Here is a 23,619-nt window from a genome sequence, read left to right as displayed (position 1 = left end):
TTATCCGTCTGCAATTGCGGCTGGTCGAACAGGAAATGCAATAGCCAAGGATCAAGCAGATGCAAGCAAAAGGATGGCTGACGCTGCAGAGAGAATGGCAGATTGTGCCAATGCCCAAACAAAATGCTAAAGTCAATAGAAGCAATTCTATCAATTTTTTAAAAATAATTCGCTATAATAGTCCTTTAATAATAAATTAAACTAATTTTTTAATTTTATATTTTTATTTAAATAGAAAATTCTGTTAATTTTACAAATTTATTGCAATTTTTCTCCTTATTCCGTCAGCTCTGCTTTCAACATCATTATTGTGATCCACTTCGTCTTCCAGATCATCATCAATAACATCACCTGGCGGTTCATCTGATCGGTAGTGTAGTGGTATTTACTTACCACCATTGCATTTATGCTATAATAACCCTTTCTATTATAGTAAAGGGCTTTCAATTCGTGCCCTGGTGACTTGATGCGGATATGCGTGCCATCAACGCATCCAACAATTCCAGGGAACATTGTTCTTTCAGAGAAAGCCTCCATTGTGTTGCGTTCCTCTGTGAGTGTCGGCTTTTTTGTCTGCAGACATTCCGCAATGGTTCTGCTCACTGTTGACTTCGCTGTTGAAGTCAACGCTTCGTTCCCTAAATTCTGTTGGTAGCTTCCTGTCGCCAAAAACCGCAAGAATGTGCCAAGCTTTAAATCGGGACGGATTTGGGTAGTTCTGCCACCGGGCACCCACTTCTCTTCCATCATATCCAAAAGAGCCCGAAAAACTTCCTTCGACACACGAAAATTGGCCACAAACCTAGAAAAAATAATTTTTTATTATTTCAAAAATGTAAAAATACAATCATACTTACTGGTTGTTAGGTACTTTAAATAAATTCGAAGCATCTCTTAAATGTCTCCGTGGTACATTTTGAACCTCCTCCACATCATCAATAAAAAATAGGGCAACAGTAATATTCATTTTTTTATTTTTTAAGAACACAAATAGTTTGAACACAATCACTAGAAATGTTACTTTGTTTGTTTATTTACAATTTGTTTGTTTACAACTGAACTGTCAGTTGAGATAGCGCCACTGCTACTTTTTCGCGTTTAAATTACACATTTGGCGCTTTTTTTGCCTTATTTCGCGATTATTTTTTTCCAAAAAAAATTTTGCAACATTGAATCGCGTAAGGCTATGCGAAAGAAAGAAGGAAAGTTAGTGGAACGCATTCTGATACGAAAGTAAGTGAGTAGCCTTCGTTCGCAAAAATTTTCTTTCGAGATCGTGGAACAGGCTGTTAATGTAGAGCAGGGCAAGGCAGAGAGCCTCAAAAATTTTTTGTGATTGTATGTGTTTTGAAATAACAAAATATTGCAAGTGTTTTTTTGCCTCTCTTTGCACAGTGAGAAATATTTTGTTGGCTTTTTTTGATTTTTATATTTCGGGTTTCATAGCAAATTAAACTTTTCAACTCATTAAAAAAAAAAACGCTGTTATATTAAAACTATTAAATAAACTATAAATTATTTTGTAAGAGAATAGATAACACGAATGATGCAAAAAATATTTAATTAAAAAAAAATATTTTCATAAAGTTTTATCAAATTATGGAAATGAAAATTATTAAAATAATGATAATAATATGAGTAATAACAATTTGTGTGGAGAACTAAATGATATATAGAACCTTTCTTATTCACTATCGAAATGAAACTGAAAATACTTCTTTGTGTGACCAAATCAAAACCCAAATTAGTCCATGGCCATCTTTGTCACACCTGTTTCAGAAATAAAAATTAAATATTCAAAAGTGTTGAAAAGTGCATTTGATTTGAACCAAATATTGCAAAGCCAATAAAAAATTCAATTAAAGAAGAAAAATCTTTAAAGCTCCCTGAAAATGTGTAGTATGTTACATTTATGTACACAATTATTTCTTACGGTGCATTCATAAAAATATCCGACAGCACATTCCTCGTCGACTGCTCGAACAATACTAAATATTCTCCCAAAACCATTTTGACAGAAAACTCAAAACAAGTTATTTTTTACAATTGTGTTGGTGAACACACAGACATCCCAAGGGATACTCTTTGCCTAGCCCTGATGTAGAGTCTCTATTCACTGAGAACAATTTTGAGCCCCAACCCTTGAATACATTAGAAGAAGATAATTATTCAGATCTCGCAACGGTACACAGCGAAATATCTTTGACTCACACTGTTGAGTCTATTGACAAGCCTGTTAATTGTTTTAGAAATCAAATTGTTTTCTTAAGAGGAATTTCATTATTTTTGCTGAGAAAAGTCGTCATTTGCTTGACTTCACAGATAGGGACACATTACTAAATGAAGTTAAGTATGTGATTAATCCAAGTGTCGTAAATCCAATACATTGAGACCTGCCAACGTTAGCTTGTATTTAACATGAACTTGTTAGATATTTCCCTTCCCAATTTTTGACAAGAATGAGCAAAGGGAAATCGTTACAATCAAACATAATCGAATAAGTGCACAGGGCAGCTCAAGAAAATGTTGAACAAATTCTTTTTAATTGTTATTTTCGAAAAATGGTGAAATTAGCAACTGAAATTGCAGCAAATTTTAAAACCTGTTTAAAGGCAAAATACGACAGGTATTATTGCGGTAGTTCGACAAATCCAATAATAAAACCAATGAAAATTTTTCCACATACAAGGTTTAATTTATTGAGCCTTTTTTATACGTTATAATGATTAATATTATGTAAGACTTATGATTACAATGTATGAACACAATTTTCAATAAATGGTTGCAGCATCAAGCTTTTGCTTTAAAATAAAATTATATAATTAAATTACAAATTGTTGTTATAATTCCTTTTTCCCGGGAATACATTTGTTTGAGTGTGAAAATCGATTATACTTATAAACTAAAATCAATAAAATAAAAAACAAAAGTCTAAAGAAAGGAAATGTTATTGTAAGTAAACGACCTGTATGTTAACCCCTGTGTGTACCAGGTAGAGCGTTTGTATTGTTTGTATTCGCCTAGCTATAGAAACTATGATCATCATATATTTTAAATACATAGTTATTTTCATGATCACGAATTCGCTGAATAAATTTAGAAATAAAGTCACATACGTGCAAGCCAACTGGGGTAATTTTTTTCTCCATAAACTATCCTGTTGGAGTATCGTTTGTTGCTAGCATAGCATTTGGCAATACAATGACTTAGAACTTTCCGCTCAAAAATTTCCATTTCGTTAACGAATAGTAGTTTAGCATTATATTGGGAATTCCACATAAAAGATTATAGATTATTACGACAGCGAACCTTCACTAAAATCTGAGACCACTCTATCTTAAGTTGTGACAAAAATTTCAAAAGCCCAATTACAAAGAAACAACGCCTCATGGCGCAATACAACGTTTTGAGTAGGTGAGTCTGTTCTAGTCAGATACAATAAGAAGCTAGGGAATAAGATTACCCCTTTATATTCCGAGGAAGTAATGGAGGCTGATCTAGGAACTATCGTTCTTACTAAAGGGAGAGTGGCCAACAAGGACAACGTACGATAATTGTGCTAGGTTTGTGCTCAATTATGCCATTTTTTTCGAATTTCGAAAATTCTGACAAATTTAAAAATGATCTTTTTTCGAAAAAATCTGTGAGAATTGTAATTTTCGAATTTCGAAAAATTTAAAGTTGTGCTGAGTTGTACTCCATGTGTGCCGCTAAAATTTTTCCGATGACTCTTACCAATTTCGAAAAAAAACGTCAATTTCGAAAGTATGGCCGAATTGCAATTTTGGTATTTCAAATAATTAAGAGTTGTGCTGGGTTGTGCTTTGTTTGTACTAACTTGTGCCGTTTATTTTTTCTTAATATTTTTAACCGTTTTCAAGATATGGCAATTTCGAAAAAACAGTATTTTTGGTTAAATATCAAAGATTTCAACAATTCTACATATTACAAAAGTTATAATATTTTTTAATTTTTAGCGAGTAATGAGTGAAGGTGTAAATTCGTTATGTGTGGACGAAAAACTGTGGTAAGTGAGCACAATTAAGCAAAATTTGCCGCATCTCGATATTTGATTTTTTACAGAAATTACAGCAATTTTTCTGAAAAATACTGGTTTTTTCGAAATTGCCATATCTTGAAGATGGTTTAAGATATTGAGAAAAAATAAACGGCACAAGTTAGCACAAATCAAGCATAACCTACCACAACTCTTAATTTTTCGAAATTCGAAAACTGAAATTCTGGCATACTTTCGAAATTGTGTTTTTTTTTTTTTGAAATTGATAAGATATCGAAAAAAAATTAACGGCACAAATGGCATAGACAAATGTGAAAAGTACGTGATGCCATCGAAAAATTCCGGAATAATCAAGTAAATATCTTGAAAAACGATAAAATGTGCTTTCGAAGTCGAGTGGGTTGAACGCGTAAATCAGCATGTTGACTATGCAAAACATGATGAGAGCCAACTGGATAAAAAGACAAAACTAACTTTTCGTTGTCTTTAACTTCATTTGTCTATGGTAAAGGTATAGACTAAAATGTTTTAAAATTTCCCTATCCGGCAGATGTCACTATTGTTGATCTTGGGCCAGTCAAGTCACTCAGGGCTTGTGAAGTCACTTGACATCGAAAAAAAAGGTATTCATGTTTCTGCTATTTAAGTTCTATATTTTTATATTTCACAACATATTTGGATAATGTAAAAATAAACGAAGTCCCTGCTTCATTTTTAATTGATAAATAATAAAAAATCACAAAAATATTCAATATTTTGTATAGTGAGAGAATTGAGTGAGTCTACTGATCCTCTCTCACAGCATGAACGATATCTATTGAAGCACTTTTTTTCAGAGATAACATATGAGACAACTTTTTAGTCTATACCTAGCTTATCTATGGTGCAACTCAGCATAACTTAAAATTTTTCGAAATTTGAAAATTGCAATGCTCTCAGATTTTTTCGAAAATATCAGAACTTTTTCCGAATTTCGAAAAAAAGTTCGGCACAATTGAACACACCTAGAACAATTCAGCACAACTTTCCTTTTTCGAAATTCGAAAATTACGGACACCATATCGCGTTGTCAGCAATAATCCTTGGCCTGTACGGCGACGTTTGAATGTTGGATTGGATTTATTTGAATATAAAGGGTTAGGTTACAAAAAATAATTGATCACATTTTATTGAAAGCAGTTGAGATTTGGATATAGGGCGAATTTGGAAGGAGGAAATTGGCACAAAAATTAATTTATCACATATTATTAAAATCGGTTCAGATTTGCTTATAGCCTCCTTTTATATTTTCGTCCGATTTCATGTATTTGATGCACCAAACACCATATGCGTTTTGCTTCCAATGAGTTTTGGAATAAGTGACGGAATTTAATACAAATATAAATTTACCACATATTATTGAAATCGTTTCATATTTGTACATAGTTTCCTTATATATACTTTTTGGTGGATTTCGTATATATGAAGCACCAAACACGCCAAATATTTCTGATTGATGCGACGAAATTTCGTATGAAAATATACATGCCAAATAATATTGACATCGCTTGAGGTTTGTATACAGCTCCCATGTATATTTTCGGCCGATTTCGAATACTTGATGCACCAAACACGCTATGTGTTTTTGATTTCAAAGAAACTTGGAGTGATTGACGAATTTGGCACAAAAATTAATGTATTACACTTTATTGAAATCGTTTTATATTTGGATATATTTTCCTTAAATATTCTCAGTCTATTCCAGGTACTTGATTCACCAACCACAATATGAATGTTTGATTGAAATGAAATTTGCAATTGAATGTGGCACAAAAATTAATTTATTACATTTATTGAAATCGGTTCAGATTTGGATATAGCTCACATTCATGTATTTGATGCACCAAACATTATACGTTTTTTGATTCCAATAAAATTTGGAACGATTGACGGAATAAGGCATCAAAATTGATTCAACACATTTTGTTAACATCTTTTCATATTTGGATATAGCCCATTTCATATAGCTCCCAACATAATTTTATGTTTCTGATCCTGTATAATTGTATATTTCTGTTGACTGAAAATAGCATGAATGCCAATTTTGTCAAATGCTTTCGAAAAATCAAGAAATTTGAGGGAAATGTGTTATTTACATAGAAGGGAATTGTTTATGAGGTAGTCTAAGAAAATTGGGTCAGCAATTGACTTACCCTTTCTAACTTCAAATTGAAAAGAACTATGAAGTTTATTTACAGTTATGAGCCACCATAATTATGTTCCAATGATTTTATCAAGTAGTTTGGAACAACGTGTATTAAGAGATATAGGCCTATATGCCAAAACTGACGTTTTATAAGAATCGGGCTTTGGAATTGGTATTACGAGGCTGATTTTGCATATGGGAGGAATATACGTAATAAGAATGGTATAATGCAGCAAGACCGGACGCTCTTTTGATTTATTAGCGAAGTTCTTAATCATTTGCTAGTCAAATCTATCAAAACTTGGAGTTGTGCCTGTAAGTCGATTGAGTGAACATTTTTATTCAAATAAAATTATGTCGTTTTATTAAGAGCTTACATATTTGTTCGTACCTAGAAATCTGGGATTTTTGTATTGTTATACATCTTTACTTTGTCTTGTAAATAGCATAAGCTCATTTGAAATATTTCTTCAGGAAACATTTAGGGGTCTGTTTACTCCAATTAAAAAAGTGGTGGAGTAACAACTTCAAGATCGGCTGGATTTTCGGTTATAGGACATAGAGGCCTGGAATTTAAAATCGCAGTAATTTGACAAATAGGTGTGCGCAACCCATCAAATGTTAAGTCGGATAGACCAACAGCACGAAAAAAACAATATTTCGACTTTACTACTGCCTCCCAAAGGCTACCAACTTGTGGCGATCTGGGAGGAATAAACTTCCTACTTATCCCATCACCAACACATTAACGATGTACCTTATCAAAGTTGGTTTGATCAAAAAATAATGTTTGAAGCTCAGCCAATTCGTCTTTCAAGCCTACAAAATCTGTTGCATTATCCGACGATTGTATTTAGATTTCCTCGGAGAGAAATAAATCTTTTAAACGAGGATAGGATATGAATATACATATCCATGTTTTTATAGGTGGATGAGTTCGTACTTCCGACTTATAATAATAACCAACACTGGTTACGAAAAATTTTCTGTTTGGAGTCACACGTTTCTTTAGTAAGCTGCTCATGATGTGCTCGACTACCTTTGGCTTCACACGAAAACAACCTATACATTCGCCAAGTATACTTTTTACAAATGCTTTTCCTTCGAATAAAAGCCAATAGTGATTGCGGTCCTGCATGCACAAGTTCGTTGTGATACCCTTCAACTATTGCCTTTGTTACTGGGTGACCTTTCGGCAAAATTATTGGATGTTTAACTTCAAGAGGTAGAACATAATTGGGGATAGAAAGTACAACTTACTTTTGGACATCTTTTGGATTCATTTGAGGCTCAATACCTTGTACTCTGCGGAATGACTTACTATTTGGATATTTCCAATCAGAATTATTGTCCCCAATTCATTTTCTTTACAGTTGGAAGGATATTCATAATCCTTTAACTTCTTCAAATCTTTAAGGTGGATAGATCGGTATACGTAGGCAAAAATATGTTGGATTCACTTAAATGAGTAACGAAATTTGCATAAAACTGAATAATCGACAAGAGCAATAACTGTAAGACAGTTTTACGAAGCTCAGGTAATGTAGTCAAAATATTTACAGTAGTTGGCCGGTTTTCCTCGATGTCTTTTAAAAATTGGGATAATCTTTTCCATAAAATTGATTTAGAAAGCTCTATTGGGGTGCTATCCCTTGATAAAGTATCAGCTGGGTTGAGCATTGTGGGAAAATGATGCCATTTCGTCTTACTGGTGCAAATTTGTGTACGGTTGGCTCGTATACAAAGCTGCACCAGTAACATGAAATGCCACAAAAATATTATAATTTGAAGCTTCTTCTCGAATCGAGGACAAGACTACCAAGGTGTCGGACCAACAGTTATATTCAAACTCAGTGTGTCTTTCCAAAATACCCTTCAAAAGTTGTGGCAACGGTAGTGCACCAACAACTCGAACGGTAAGAACCTTTTAAAGTGCTACTTTCGATTTGGAGCAGAGAAGGTTTACTTGCCTTAATTCTCCAATTTCTGTTCTCACATAAATACACGCTACATAAGCTGCCAAACTGGAATCACAAAATCCGTGTATTTGTACTTTGGAATGCGGAAATGAAACAAACCTTGGGAAAGGATAATTTGTTTACAATTGAAAATGAATCGAGAAAATCTAACAACTGAACATGCAGGGCTTGGGATAGTGCTTCGTCCTATTTATGGTTATGCTTCCAAAGCGATTGCATGATAATCTTGACTTTAGTAATAACCGGACCGATCAATATCAAGCGAGCGATTGATGATAAAACTGAACGCTTTGTGACTGACTTGTCGCACATAAATGCGAGAAAGTAAAAATGAATATGTTATCCTTCGGATTCCATATTAATCCCAAAGTTTTTACATTATTTTTACATTGCATAGTTCCATCTTGGATCTTTATATTTTCCTCAATATCAGAAGGTGGAAGGCCATGTAACACAGCTGGATCATTATAACATCATTTCCCAATATTAACTTTCCCAATAGTAGTAATTGTGAACTAGCACCCGTGAGCAGATCATCGACCTAAAAATATCACAATATTACAGTTTGGCCGAGTTGAAAATTCTCACCTTCTTCCATACATACTTGTTACATTATTCGAAGACACTGTCTTTGTTCCATAGGTGACGGTATTAAGCTTATATATAAAACATACTTTTTTTCATGCGTAATCGAAGGCACAATGCTCATGTGATTTAACGCAACGTATTCCCCCATGAATTTGCAATACCTTTCTTTAATTTGTTTATTTTTGTCCAATTTTTTCTCTAAACTTTGGAGGCGACGTAGAGCGATTTCGTAAGAAGATCCAAGGTTCTTACTTTATTTCGTTGAAAATGTTGCTCGCAAATGCTGCCCTCTGCTGTTATATTTGAATCAGAATCATATAGGCCCTTCACCTCCAAAAAACTTTTAAGAATTTCCATAATGATTCGTTTTCCTGTTCAATAATCAATTTACATGATGTTGATAACGAATGTGAGTTTGTTGAGGACACACCTCCACCAGATATCATCCATCCCAGCAACGTCTTTTGTGGAATATGGGAATTGTCACCCAAACAAAGTTTTCCTTCACTTAGTAAATCAGAAAATTTAGCTCCGCCAATTAAAATATCTATTCGTTCACGCTTATTGAAGTTGGCATCGGCGAGTTTAATGTTTTTGGGAATGTCCCAATTTTGTAGATCCAACGACGATCCAGGCTAGTATTCTGTTATTGTCGGAACGACTACAGCAGGAATTTCAAACGAGTAACTTCTGTGGCACTATTATATAAGAAGATAAGCAGTTTTGTCTGCTAAAAACCAGCTATCTCCTATATCAGATACGTTTATGTACGACTTCATCACCGATAAGTTAAGTTGATGTGCAATCTGTGCAGTAACGAAATTAATTTGCGAAGTAGAATCTAAAATTGCTCTACATGGTATGATATCTCCTCATGCTGTTTTAACCATTACAATGGCTGTTGCTAGCAATATATTACTGCAAGAAAAAGCTCCAGAAAAGCTCCAATTGTATTGAGTCTGCAACGGGTTCATTTGTAGAATGATCACCAATTTTCATATGCAATAATGAGTGGTGCCTCGTAGAGCAATGATGACAACATCAAGATTTGCTTGTTTAACAATTGCCCCTTCTTAAGACAGTTCAAACACAAGCTCAGTCGTTTTACTTCCTTAAACCTAATTATTGGAGCTGATATTCAAAGCGAGAACAATTTTTTTTATAAAATGCTCCTTGGAGTTGCAGAAAACACATAAGGCATTTAATGTAGCGGCTGCTGCTAATACATTTCTCGAACCAAATTTTTTTTTGTAATTGGACGTATAGATGACCTTTCACCCGTTGAGCTTTCCAGGTTCTCCAACAAGCGACATCTGTTTTCCAAAAATATTGCCATGAAGACCACGACCATGAAGACAATGTATTAGACTTTAGTAGCTTTTCCCACTTCAACTGTGTATTAACGTCCAATTTCGATGATACTAAAAATACTATTTGGCCTGATCTTCTGTACACATCAAATTTTAAGCTCTCATATGTGCATTAATTTTGTCACTCAATTGTCTTAAGCCAACAGCACAACACTTTACAACTATTTTGAGACTGAATATCTCTGATTAACTTATTTGTTGAGGTTCCTGGTTCATGACGCCGATGAGCCATCAATCGATACCTCAACAATTAACTGTTGTCATGAAGAGAGAAGGAGCAATAAGAAAGAAGAAGCACGAAACAAAACTTTTGCCGCAAAAAATTGAATTGTTTTATTTATTTAATTCATATTGTAATATAAGCCACCAAGGCCACCAATAAATTATATTTAGACCGGCAAGTCCTTTAATTGAAACAAGTGTTTCATTTACCTACACCAACAGCAATTGGCAAAACGTAAGTATGTAGTAACAAATTTACTAAGGCTTAAAAGATTATTCTTATATTGATAGCTTTGAAGGCTATTAGTTTATTTAATTTAAGGCCTTAAAAAAATAAATATAAGGAAGATGTTAAAAATAACCCAAAAGTTGAAATATAAGAAAAAGTTAGTAAAAGCTTTATATTTGAAGACTTATAATATGAAAATGTTATTCAACTATTTTCATAATAGGTTAATGCAAAAGCACTATAACATAATCGAATATAAAAATATAAAGTAATTAATGTCATTATTACTATAAAAGTTAATAAAAATAATTTATTATTTATAGTTAAAGATTGAATTACAAATATTTTTGGTAAAAATCCTCCTAATGAAAGAAGATTAAAAAATAGGAAAAATTTAATTCTTTTTTCATGAAAAAATAAAGAAAATAATTGATTAATATAAGAAATTTTAACATATTAAATATTGACACTATTGAAAATGTTAAAAATATATAAAATAAAAAATATACTAATCAAATATTTCTATTATATATTGCTGCTAATATTCATCCTAAATTATTAATTGAAGAATAAGCTATTAATTTACGTAAAGAAGTTTGATTTAAAACTCCTAATGCACCAATTAAACTTGATAAAATAGTCCTGATAATAATTAATGGCTTAAAAATTACATAAGAAATTATTATTAACGAAGCGATTTTTTGTCAAGTTATTAGAATTAATGCATTAATTCATGATAGTCCTTCTATTACATTAGGAAATCAAAAATGGAAAGGAGCAGAACCTCTTTTTAAAAGTAACGAAGAAATAATAATTATTTCTATTAAATTTGCATTATCTTTACCAGTATTAAATAAAACTAAAATTACTGCAAATAAAAGTACAGAAGAAGCTAGTGCTTGATTCAAAAAGTACTTTAAAGATGCTTCTCTAGATATTAATTTATTATCTCTTATTAGGGGGATAAAAGCTAACAAATTAATGTCTAAAATTATTCAGGCTCCTGTTCAAGAGTTTGCTGAAATTGCAATTAAAGATCCTATTATTAAAATAGTTAAAAATATAATTTTTGATGAATTATTAAAAATTAAAAAGAAAAGGATAAGAACCTTCATAAATGAATTATGAGCCCAGTAGCTTAATTAGCTTATCTTTTTGTAAATATATATTTTGGTGTACGATGCACAAAAGTTTTTGATACTTTTAGAAATAGTTTAATTCTATTAAATATAATGAATGTAAAATTAAAATACCTGAATAATCAAGATTAATCGTACTATTATGTTTAACTGAATGGTTGTGATTTTTTTTTTGCTTTGGATTAATATTTATCTGTTAATTAATTAAATATTTATTAATATATAGATATATACCTAGATTAATATCTACATATTAATCAATTAAATATTTATATATACATAGATGTATAACAAATATAGTTTAAAGACTAAATTTAAGATTTTCTAATGCTCAATATAAAAATAGAGACCTATTATTGTTTAATATCTATATTATTAAAACATATTAAATCAATCAATCAAATTTTTTTATTTTTTTTTTTTTTAAATTAATAAATGTAATTATATTAGGGGATATAATTGTTTTTTTATGTTAAAAATAACATTTGTTTTATATTATTATAAATATTTTATAAAATTATATAGGGGTATGTTTATGTAAAATATTAATAATAAATAAATTTATTATTTAATTATATTATTAATATGATTAATTAATTGAATTAAAATTTGCGAGAGTAATTACCAATTTTATATTATTCAATAATATTAATTGTAATTAATTCTAATTTTTATGTTTTAATTTAAATTTTTAAATTGTAAATAGTTTTAAAAATTTTAATAAATTAAGTTTAAAGTTTTATTTTAGCTTAAAAATTTATTATTAGTTTAATTTATATGTAAATTTTTGTATGAATTTTTATTTATTTTAATAATAAATAAATTAATTTATATTCGCAGTAATTAGTATTATTAATTAGAGAAATCTAGAAATAGTAATATTAAAGAGTATTGGCTAAATTTGTGCCAGCAGCCGCGGTTACACGAATAATGCAAATAATTTTTTTTTTAGTAAAAGGTAAATTGTTTAATTTAAAATAAAATATAATTTATTAGATGAAATTTTTACATTATAAATTGTTTTTTAAATGATTAATTGAAGCTTAAAAATTTTAATAATAAACTAGGATTAGATACCCTGTTATTTAAAATGTAAAAGGAATTAATTAGGTAGAAGTAGGTATGTTCTTGAAACTTAAAAATTTGGCGGTATTTTAGTCTATTCAGAGGAACCTGTTCTGTAATCGATAATCCACGATGGACCTTACTTAAACTTGTTTAGTTTATATACCGTCGTTATTAGAATATTTTATAAGAATGTTAATTTTCAAAATTTTATAAAAGAAAGTAAATCAGATCAAGGTGTAGCTTATATTTAAGTAGAAATGGGTTACAATAAATTTATTTAAACGGATATAAATTTGAAATGTTTATTGAAGGTGGATTTGATAGTAAAATTATAAAGATAAATAATTTGATATTAGCTCTAAAATATGTACACATCGCCCGTCACTCTTAGTACTAAGATAAGATAAATCGTAACATAGTAGATGTACTGGAAGGTGTATCTAGAAGGCAATTTAAAGCTTATTCAGTAAAGCATTTCATTTACATTGAAAAGATTTTTGTGCAAATCAATATAAATTGATTAGATTTTATTTATTAATTGTTATTGTTTTTATCTATTAAATCTGTTTAAAGAAAAAATAAATTTAATTATAGTGAATTAGTATTGTGAAATAAAATTGAAATAATTTGAAAAATTATTATTTTGAAAGAAAATTTAATTTATTGTACCTTGTGTATCAGGGTTTATCAAATAAAAATTAAGTATTTAACTTTCTCGATTTTAAAAGAGTTAATATATTATGAAAATTAATGTGGCAAAATTATTTTTAATAATATATTAGAAATGAACTATTATTCGTTTTTAAAGGTATCTAGTTCTTTAAGAAATAAATTTAATTTAGAATTTTTATATTATTTGATTAATTATTTATTTAAATTTTAATTTTTTATTAAAGTATTCATTTTAATTTAAACAAGTAAAAAAGCTGTAAGTTCGGCCGGGCCGAACATTTAATACCCTCCACCATTTGGTACAAATTTGTCAATTTCCAAAAAAAAAAAAAAAATCCGTTAACAATTCTGTTAAAATCTTAAAAATACCGAATGCTTATACGACGACGTGGACCTGCATAGGCAACTTTTGTCATAAGTTATTACAATATTTAAATGCGAAACTTGAAGAAAAATCTGTTTATAATGTAGCTAAAATAATCAAAATTCCGAATATGGGGGGTACCGTTATATGGGGGCTATACGTAGACGTGGACCTGCACAGACAATTTTCTGGCATGGGCTGAAGTGTCCATTATGAACTTCACATGCGAAATTTGAAACAATCCCGGTAAACAATGTCGCTAAAATCATCAAAATACCGAATATCGGGAGGTACCGTTATATGGGGGCTATATGATTACTTGGCAAAATATACATGTGTGCAAAATTTTAGCCTTCTATCTCAATTTGTTCGAAAGATAGCGTGATTACAACAGACAGACAGACGGACATGGCTAAATCGTCTTAGAATTTTACGCTGAGCAAGAATATATATACTTTGTTGGGTCTGACATGAGTATTTCGAGGAGTTACAAACGGAATGACAAAATTAATATACCCTCTATAGTATGGTGGAGGGTAAAACAAGTTAAAAAGCAGTAAGTTCGGCCGGGCCGAACTTTGAATACCCTCCACCATTTGGAGCGTATTTGGAAATTTTCAAAAAATAAAATCCTTAAAACATTCTGTTAAATTTTTAAAAATACCTAATATAGCCGTTATATTGGGGTCTATACGACGTGGACCTACATAGGCATTGTTTGCCATTAGCCATTACCATATTCAAATTCGAAACTTGAAATAAACGGTGAATAATATAGCTAAAATCATCAAAATATCGTATATAGGGAGGTACCGTTATATCGGAGCTGTGAGAAGACCTGGCCCAGCATAGACAATTTTTTGTCACAGGCTATAGCATCCATTACTAACGTCAAATACGATATCTCAAACAATTTCGGTGGGTATTGTACCTAACCTCGTCAAAATACCGAATATAGGGAGGTACTGATATATGGGGCCTTTACGAAGGCGTGGACCTGCACAGACAATTTTCTGTCTTAAGGTGTAGTATCCATTTTGAACTTCAAGTACCAAATTTGAAACAATTCCGGTGAATAATGACGCTAAAATCATCAAAATACCGAATATAGGGAGGTACCGTTATATTGGGGCTATACGAAGACGTGGACCTGCACAGACAAATTTTTTCCTTATGCTGTAATATTTTTTATGAACTTCAAATAACAAATTTAAAACAATTCCGGCGAATAATGTCGCAAAAATCATCACAATACCGAATATCGGGAGGTACCGTTATATGGGGGCTATACGAAAACGTGGACCTACATGGCCCATTTACGAACTTCACCTGCCTACTGGAAAAATAAACACGTGTGCAAAATTTTAGCCTTCTATCTCAATTCGTTCAAAAGATAGCGTGATTACAACTGACAGGCGGACATGGCTAAATCGACTTATTTAAGAACATATATACTTTGTTGGGTCTGACATGAGTATTTCGAGGAGTTACAAACGGAATGACAAAGTTAATATACCCTCTATAGTATGGTGAAGGGTATAAAAATGAAGTAATATTGATAAAATTAGTATATATTTATGTATAAATAAGTTTATATGAAAAGTTTTTATAAATAACTCGGCAAAATTAATGTTCGCCTGTTTAACAAAAACATGTCTCTTTGTCATTTAAAAGTCTAACCTGACCACTGAATTATTTTAAATGGCCGCAGTATCCTAACTGTGCAAAGATAGCATAATCATTCGTCTTTTAATTTAAGGCTGGTATGAATGGTTGGACGAGATATTAACTGTTCCATAATTTTAAATTTAAAAGACGAGAAGACCCTATAAATCTAATTAATTAAAATTTTGTGGGTTTTTTTGTTGTGATTATTGATAATATTTTATTGGGGTGATATTAAAATTTAAAAAACTTTTAATTAATTAAATCATTAATTTATGAATAATTGATCCGTTATCAACGTTAAAAAATTTAGGTTAATTTAGGGATAACAGCGTAATTTTTTTGGAGAGTTCATATCGATAGAAAAGATTGCGACCTCGATGTTGGATTAAGAGATATATTTTGGTGTAGCCGCTAAAACGTTAAGTCTGTTCGACTATTAAATTCTTACATGATCTGAGTTCAAACCGGTGTGAGCCAGGTTGGTTTCTATCTTTAAAAAATTAAAATATTTCAGTACGAAAGGACGTAATATTTGATAAATTATTATTTTTATAATTGAATATAATTAATTTACTATTTTGGCAGATTAGTGCAATAAATTTAGAATTTATATATGTAATTTATATTACAAATAGTACATGTTTTATTTAGCAAATTTATTATTGGTAGTTTATTATTAGTAATTTGTGTTTTAGTAAGAGCTGCATTTTTGACACTTTTAGAACGAAAGGTATTAGGTTATATTCAAATTCGTAAGGGACCTAATAAGGTAGGAATTATAGGAATTCCTCAACCTTTTTGTGATGCAATTAAATTATTTACTAAGGAACAAACTTATCCATTATTATCAAATTACATTTCTTATTATTTTTCTCCTATTTTTTCATTATTTTTATCTTTATTGGTATGAATATGTATACCTTTATTTATTAAGTTATTTTCTTTTACTTTAGGTTAATTATTTTTTATGCTGTACAAGTTTAGGAGTATACACTGTAATAATTGCTGGTTGATCTTCAAATTCTAATTATTAGGAGGTCTACGAGCTGTAACTCAAAATATTTCTTAAATGGGGATTATAATATATTAATATTTTATAAGTATCAATTATTTAATTGATTTTTATTTTTAATATTTCCAATAGCATTAGTTTGATTTAGAATTTAATTAGCTGAAAGAAATCGTACACCTTTTGATTTTGCTGAAGGTGAATCGGAATTAGTTTCTGGATTTAATATTGAATATAGAATAGGAGGATTTGCATTAATTTTTTTAGCTGAATATGCAAGTACTTTATGTATAAGAATGTTATTGTGTGTAATATTTTTAGGGTGTGATGTGTTTTCTTTTTCTTTTTATTTAAAGTTAACATATGTTTCTTTTATATTTATTTAAGTACGTGTAACGTTACCTCGATTCCGTTATGATAAATTAATATATTTAGCTTGAAAAAGATTTTTACCTTTTTCATTAAATTTTTTATTATTTTTTGTAGGACTTAAGATGTTTTTATTATATTTATTATAGTGAATTTTATTTAGTAAAAAGTTAATAGAAAATTAAATTTCTATCTTATGTTTTCAAAACATATGCTTATTTCAAGCTCATTAACTAATTTAATAAATTATCTCATCACTTTGTTACTAAAGGATTAAATAAGAAATAAACTACTGTTAAAATTTGACCTACTAAACATAAGGAGCTTCAACTTGTCGAGCACCAATTCATGTTAACAAAATTACTGTAACTACTATTGTTCAGAATATAATTTTATTAATTTGATAAAATTGGATTCCTCGGAACTTTCTTAAGTGATAGAAAGGTAGAATTGCTAAAATTGCAATTGATAGAACTAATGCAATTACTCCACCTAATTTATTTGGAATAGATTGAAGAATAGCATAAACAAATAAAAAGTATCTTTCAGGTTGAATATGAACAGGTGTAACTAAAGGATTAGCTGGGATAAAATTATCTGGATCTCCTAATAAATACGGATAAATTAATACTAATAAAATTAAAATTATTGTTATAATAATATATCCAACAATATCCTTATAAGTAAAATAAGGATGGAAAGGGATTTTATCAACATTTGAATTTAATCCAATAGGATTATTTGAACCTGTTTCATGTAAAAATAATAAATGAATTATTGTTATTGCTAATACAAAAAAAGGTAAAATAAAGAGGAAAGTAAAAAATCGAGTTAAAGTAGCATTGTCTAAAGCAAATCCTCCTCGAACTCATTGTACTAAATCAATTATATTTAAATTATTTTATATCAATTTCTTATATATTTGGTTCAGATATAATTTCTTATGGATTAATTTTGTTAAGATTATGAATTGTTTCTTTAATATTAATAGCAAGAGTCAGTATTTAAATATAATAATTATGTAAATTTATTTTTATTTAATATTATTTTATTATTATTAATAATGTTAGTATTAACTTTTAGAAGTATAAGTTTATTTATATTTTATTTATTTTTTGAAAGTAGTTTAATTCCTGCTTTATTTTTAATTTTAGGTTGAGGTTATCAACCTGAACGTTTACAAGCGGGAGTATATTTTTTATTTTATACATTGTTAGTTTCTTTACCAATATTAATTGGTATTTTTTATTTATATAAGGTGACAAATACTATAAATTTTCATTTATTAAATAATTATATATTTAATAATGAACTTTTATATTTTTCTTTAGTTATAGCACTTTTAGTAAAAATACCAATATTTTTAGTTCATTTGTGATTACCAAAGGCTCATGTTGAAGCTCCAGTTTCTGGTTCAATAATTTTGGCTGGAATTATATTAAAGTTAGGAGGTTATGGTTTATTACGAGTATTTCCTTTTTTACAGTCATTAGGACTTAAATTTAATTTTATTTGAATTAGAATTAGATTAGTTAGGGGAGTATTAATAAGTTTAACATGTTTATGTCAAACTGATTTAAAGGCTTTAATTGCTTTTTCTTCAGTTGTTCATATAGGAATTGTTTTAGCTGGGTTAATAACTCTAACATATATAGGAATATGTGGTTCTTATACTTTAATAATTGCTCATGGATTATGTATGCAAATATTTCTTATGAACGAAGTTTATTAATTAATAAGGGTTTATTAAATTGTATACCTTCAATAGCTTTGTGGTGATTTTTATTAAGTTTATTAGGATAAATTTCTTTAATTAATAGAATTGTTAGTTGATCTTGATTAACAATATTAATATTATCTTTATTGTCTTTTTTTTAGAGCTGCTTATACATTATATTTATATGCTTATAGACAACATGGAAAGTTATTTTCTGGAGTTTATTCTTTTAGAGGAAAGATTCGAGAACATTTATTATTATTTTAACATTGATTTCCTTTAAGTTTATTAATTTTAAAGGGGGATATATGTATGTTATGATTATAATTATTTAAATAGTTTAATAGTTTAGTTTAATAGTTATTGTTTAATAGTTTAATTAAATATTGATTTGTGGTGTCAATGATAAGATAAGAATCTTTTTAAATCGTGAAATATTTATCAATTTGTTCAATTAGATTCGTTACTTTATGTTTTTAGACTTTTGTCATTTACTATTAGATTAATTTTTATTATAAATGATTTTACAATTTTTATTGAATGAGGAGTTGTTTCTATAAATTCTTTAATAATTGTAATAACAATTTTATTAGATTGAATAAGATTAATTTTTATATCTTTTGTATTAATAATTTCTTCTTTAGTAATTCATTATAGAAAGGAATATATAGAAAGAGATTATAAGATTAATCGATTTATTATATTAGTATTAATATTTGTAACTTCAATAATACTATTAATTATTAGTCCAAATTTAATTAGAATTTTATTAGGTTGAGATGGATTAGGAATAGCTTCTTATTGTTTAGTAATTTATTTTCAAAATATTAAGTCATATAATGCTGGTATGTTAACTGCTTTATCAAATCGAATTGGAGATGTAGCTTTATTATTGCTTGAATATTAAATTATGGAAGTTGAAATTATATTTTTTATCTAGATGTGATACAGTCTGATAGAGAAATGTTAATTGTTGGAATATTTGTATTATTACCTGCAATAACAAAAAGTGCACAGATTCCATTTTCTTCTTGATTACCAGCCGCAATAGCAGCTCCTACTCCAGTTTCCGCTTTAGTTCATTCTTCAACTTTAGTAACAGCTGGAGTTATTATTATTATCTGGTTTAACAATATTTATGGCTGGATTAGGTACTAATTATGAGTTTGATTTGAAGAATATTATTGCTTTATCTACTTTAAGACAATTAGGATTAATAATAAGAATTGTATCTATAGTTATTATAAATTAGCCTTTTTTTTCATTTATTAACTCATGCTTTATTTAAGGCTTTATTATTTATGTGTGCAGGAGCAATTCTTGATAATATAAATAATAATCAAGATATTCGTTTAATGGGAAGTTTAAGATTAATAATGCCACTAACTTCTTCTTGTTTTAATGTTGCAAATTTAGCATTATGTGGTATACCATTTTTAGCAGGATTTTATACAAAGGATTTAATTTTAGAAATAGTGTCATTTTCTTATATTAATTTATTTTTTTTTTAATTTTTTTTCAACGGGTTTAACAGTATGTTATTCTTTATTCAATAATAATAAAAAGTATATTAAGTTGATTAATTTTTCCTACTTCGGAAGTTATTATTTTACCTTTAAATTTGAAGTTATTGACTTTATTTGTATGTATTGTTGGTGGTTTAATAGGTTATTTAATTTCTAATATATCTTTATTTTTTATAAATAAGGCTTTGAGAAATTATAATTTTTCTTATTTTTTAGGGTAAATATGATTTATACCTTATATTTCTACTTATGGAATTATTAATTATCCTTTAATTTTAGGTAAGATAAAAATTAAATCATTTGATCAGGGTTGATCTGAATATTTTGGTGGTCAACAACTTTATTACAATTTAATTAAAAAATCTCAGTTAAATGAAATATTAAATGAATTATTGTTATTGCTAATACAATAAAAGGTAAAATAAAGAGGAAAGTAAAAAATCGAGTTAAAGTAGCATTGTCTAAAGCAAATCCTCCTCAAACTCATTGTACTAAATCAATTCCTAAATATGGAATAGATGATAATAAATTAGTAATAACTGTTGCTCCTCAGAAAGATATTTGTCCTCAAGGAAGAACATATCCTATAAAAGCTGTTCCTATAACTAGGAATAAAATAATTACTCCTGCTAGTCAAGTTGGTGTATATACATATTATCCATAATATATTCCTCGTCCTACATGTAGATAAATGCAAATTAAAAAAAATGATGCACCATTAGCATGTAAAGTTCGTAATAATCAACCATAGTTAACGTCTCGAAAAATATGATTTACTCGATTAAATGCTAAATTAATATCTGCTGTATTATGTATAACAAGAAATAATCCAGTTAAAATTTGAATAATTAAACATAAACCTAATAATGATCCGAAATTTCATCATGATGAAATATTACTTGGAGCAGGAAGGTCTACTAGTGCATTATTTGCAATACTTAAAATTGGATGTTTAAGTCGTAAAGGTTTGTTCATTAGTTAATTAAATATTGGTCGTAAGGGTCCCTTAAATAAATTAGTATTTTTTACTACAGCAGTTAATGTAATTAATAAATAATTTATTAATAAAATTGTTAATAAATTAGTTGGATAATTATATAATTTGTTTAAAGAAAGAGAATTTTCTATTATATATGAATTTAAATTAGAAATTGATTGAATTTCGATATTAGAATAATTTAATAGAATTCTTTTGTCAATAAAATATAATGAAATAATTATAATAAAGAAAATAGAAATTGATGAAGTTAAAATCTCTGGAGAAAATGTAAATATTTCATTTGAAGCTAAAGAAGTTACGTAAATGAATAGAACCAATATTCCTCCTAAAAATACTAAAAATAAAATATAAGAAAATCAAAATGTTTTAGTTATTAATCCTGAAATTATTGAAACTAAAATAGTTTGAATAAGTAGGGTTAATCTTATAGCTAATAGATGTTTAATATTTATAATAATAACATTAAAAATAAATAGAAGAGTTATTAAAATTCATTGTATAATATCAAGAAATAGTTTAATTAAAATATTAATTTTGGGGATTAATGATAAAGAAATTTCTTTTTTCTTGAAGTTTTAAAAGAATTAATCTTATTTTTGGTTTACAAGACCAATGTTTTTATTAAACTATTAAAACTTATGTTAATAATTTTAATTGATGTTTATTATAGGAGTATTTACTTTTGTTTCTAATCGAAAGCATTTATTATCTATATTATTAAGATTAGAATATATTGTTTTAAGATTATTTCTTTTATTATTTGTATATTTAAATATATATAATTATTAATTTTTTTTTAGAATAATATTTTTAACTTTTAGAGTATGTGAAGGTGCTTTAGGTCTTTCAATTTTAGTTTCAATAATTCGTACACATGGAAATGATTATTTTCAAAGATTTAATGTATTACAATGTTAAACATTATATTTATAGTTTTATTTATATTTCCTTTATGTTTTATTAATAATTCATATTAAATGGTTCAAAGTTTTTTATTTTTTATTTATTTTATTTTTATTTTAATAAATATATTTTTAAATTATTTTATTTCAATTTCTTATAAATTTGGTTCAAATATAATTTCTCATGGATTAATTTTGTTAAGATTATGAATTGTTTCTTTAATATTAATAGCAAGAGAATCAGTATTTAAATATAATAATTATGTAAATATATTTTTATTTAATATTATTTTATTATTATTAATGTTAGTATTAACTTTTAGAAGTATATGTGTTTCACTTCAATTTAATTTAATTTCTTTAAAAATGCAACCTTTTGCTCTTTTTCTTCAATTTGTCAAATACGATTTTATTCAACTTTGAACTTTCGTTCAAAGTTAGTGATGACAAATTGTAACGAGCAAAGATGATCAATTCGCGCCTCTCTTGTGACATCTAGGCTTGCTCGCTACTTTTTAGCTTACTTGTTTTTTGGATTTTCGTCCAACAACATCGAGCAACACCCATTGTACAACAAAGGTAAAATTATATTAGTTATTCGACTAATATAATAACATAATAAAACCGCCAATTTTATTATTTAAAAATTCTAATATTTTGTGTTTTATTTCCCTTTTTATTCATTTTCGCTGCTCCGCAACATTTTTGGTCTCTTCGAGCCGAGATACGTGCTTCCAGCAACAAAAAAACTAATCTGCTTCTTCTTTCCCTTTTTGAAAAAGGTTTGACTTCGTCAACAACCAGTGCCTACATCCATCCATCAAACACTCGCAGCCTATCCATCCCTTCACATATTTTCATATTAATTAACATCTCATCAATAAAAATACCGTCTATTGAGAGAGCATAAACCGCGAGTGTTTCGTTTTGAAATAAAAATTAAATTACAAAAACAACGAACAAAGTGCTTAACTACGGTCGTTTTTACAAGTGTCCGTCCGTCGGTAATTCGTTTTGTTCATATATTTCCAACAGTGCCGGTTTGTTAATTCGTGTAATAATTCTCTTCAAGAATATTACACTCTTAATATACGCGCTCTTAGTTAAGAAACCTAAATAAAAAGGGCAATACATAAGCAGTGATCAGTGATCTTTATTGTGGTTGTGTTTGGTTATTTTGTGATCTTTGCATAAAGAAGAACAAAATAACCAATAACAACATTACTGTTGGATATCACAACAACAATACAATCACATAATAGTGCTGTGTACTCTGTGGTTGGTTGATTTGTAATAGGTAATCAGTAACCAACTACAGGGTGTAATAGGTCTGTTCGGGCAAAAATTGGAAAATTTGTTTATTAGGTCTGTTCGGACCAAAAATTAAATTAATTTTTTTTGGAAACATACGGTTCTGTTGGAAATAGTTCAGGTCCGTATAGAGTGCACCCTACATTCGGTCGTTTCGATATTTAATAATAATTTTCGTTATTATTATATAGTGTAAAAATATAAATTAAATATTTTTAATTTTTAAATATTTATTTGAATTTTTTGTCCTTTTTGGAAAAAATAATTATTATTTTGAACTGTA

The 23,619-nt window shown here is 28.4% G+C and overlaps 1 protein-coding gene and 1 pseudogene across 1 annotated transcript in view; both read left to right on the top strand.

The window, feature by feature from the left end:
* The window catches only part of LOC131803248 (NADH-ubiquinone oxidoreductase chain 1-like), a 28,434-nt gene extending 11,430 nt beyond the window's left edge, over window positions 1–17,004 (top strand). Inside the window, 4 exon segments of the mRNA XM_059124343.1 lie at window positions 16,154–16,409; window positions 16,411–16,435; window positions 16,674–16,833; window positions 16,998–17,004. Of these exon segments, the coding sequence (XP_058980326.1) occupies window positions 16,154–16,409; window positions 16,411–16,435; window positions 16,674–16,833; window positions 16,998–17,004 (448 nt within the window).
* A 2,432-nt stretch (window positions 17,005–19,436) lies between these two features.
* LOC109613946 (NADH-ubiquinone oxidoreductase chain 5-like) lies at window positions 19,437–20,378 on the top strand (annotated as a pseudogene).
* Window positions 20,379–23,619: the final 3,241 nt, after the last annotated feature.

This window comes from Musca domestica, unplaced genomic scaffold (assembly GCF_030504385.1).
Source record: "Musca domestica strain aabys unplaced genomic scaffold, Musca_domestica.polishedcontigs.V.1.1 28, whole genome shotgun sequence".
Lineage (NCBI taxonomy): Eukaryota > Metazoa > Arthropoda > Insecta > Diptera > Muscidae > Musca > Musca domestica.
This window is presented reverse-complemented; position numbering and strand designations above follow the sequence as displayed.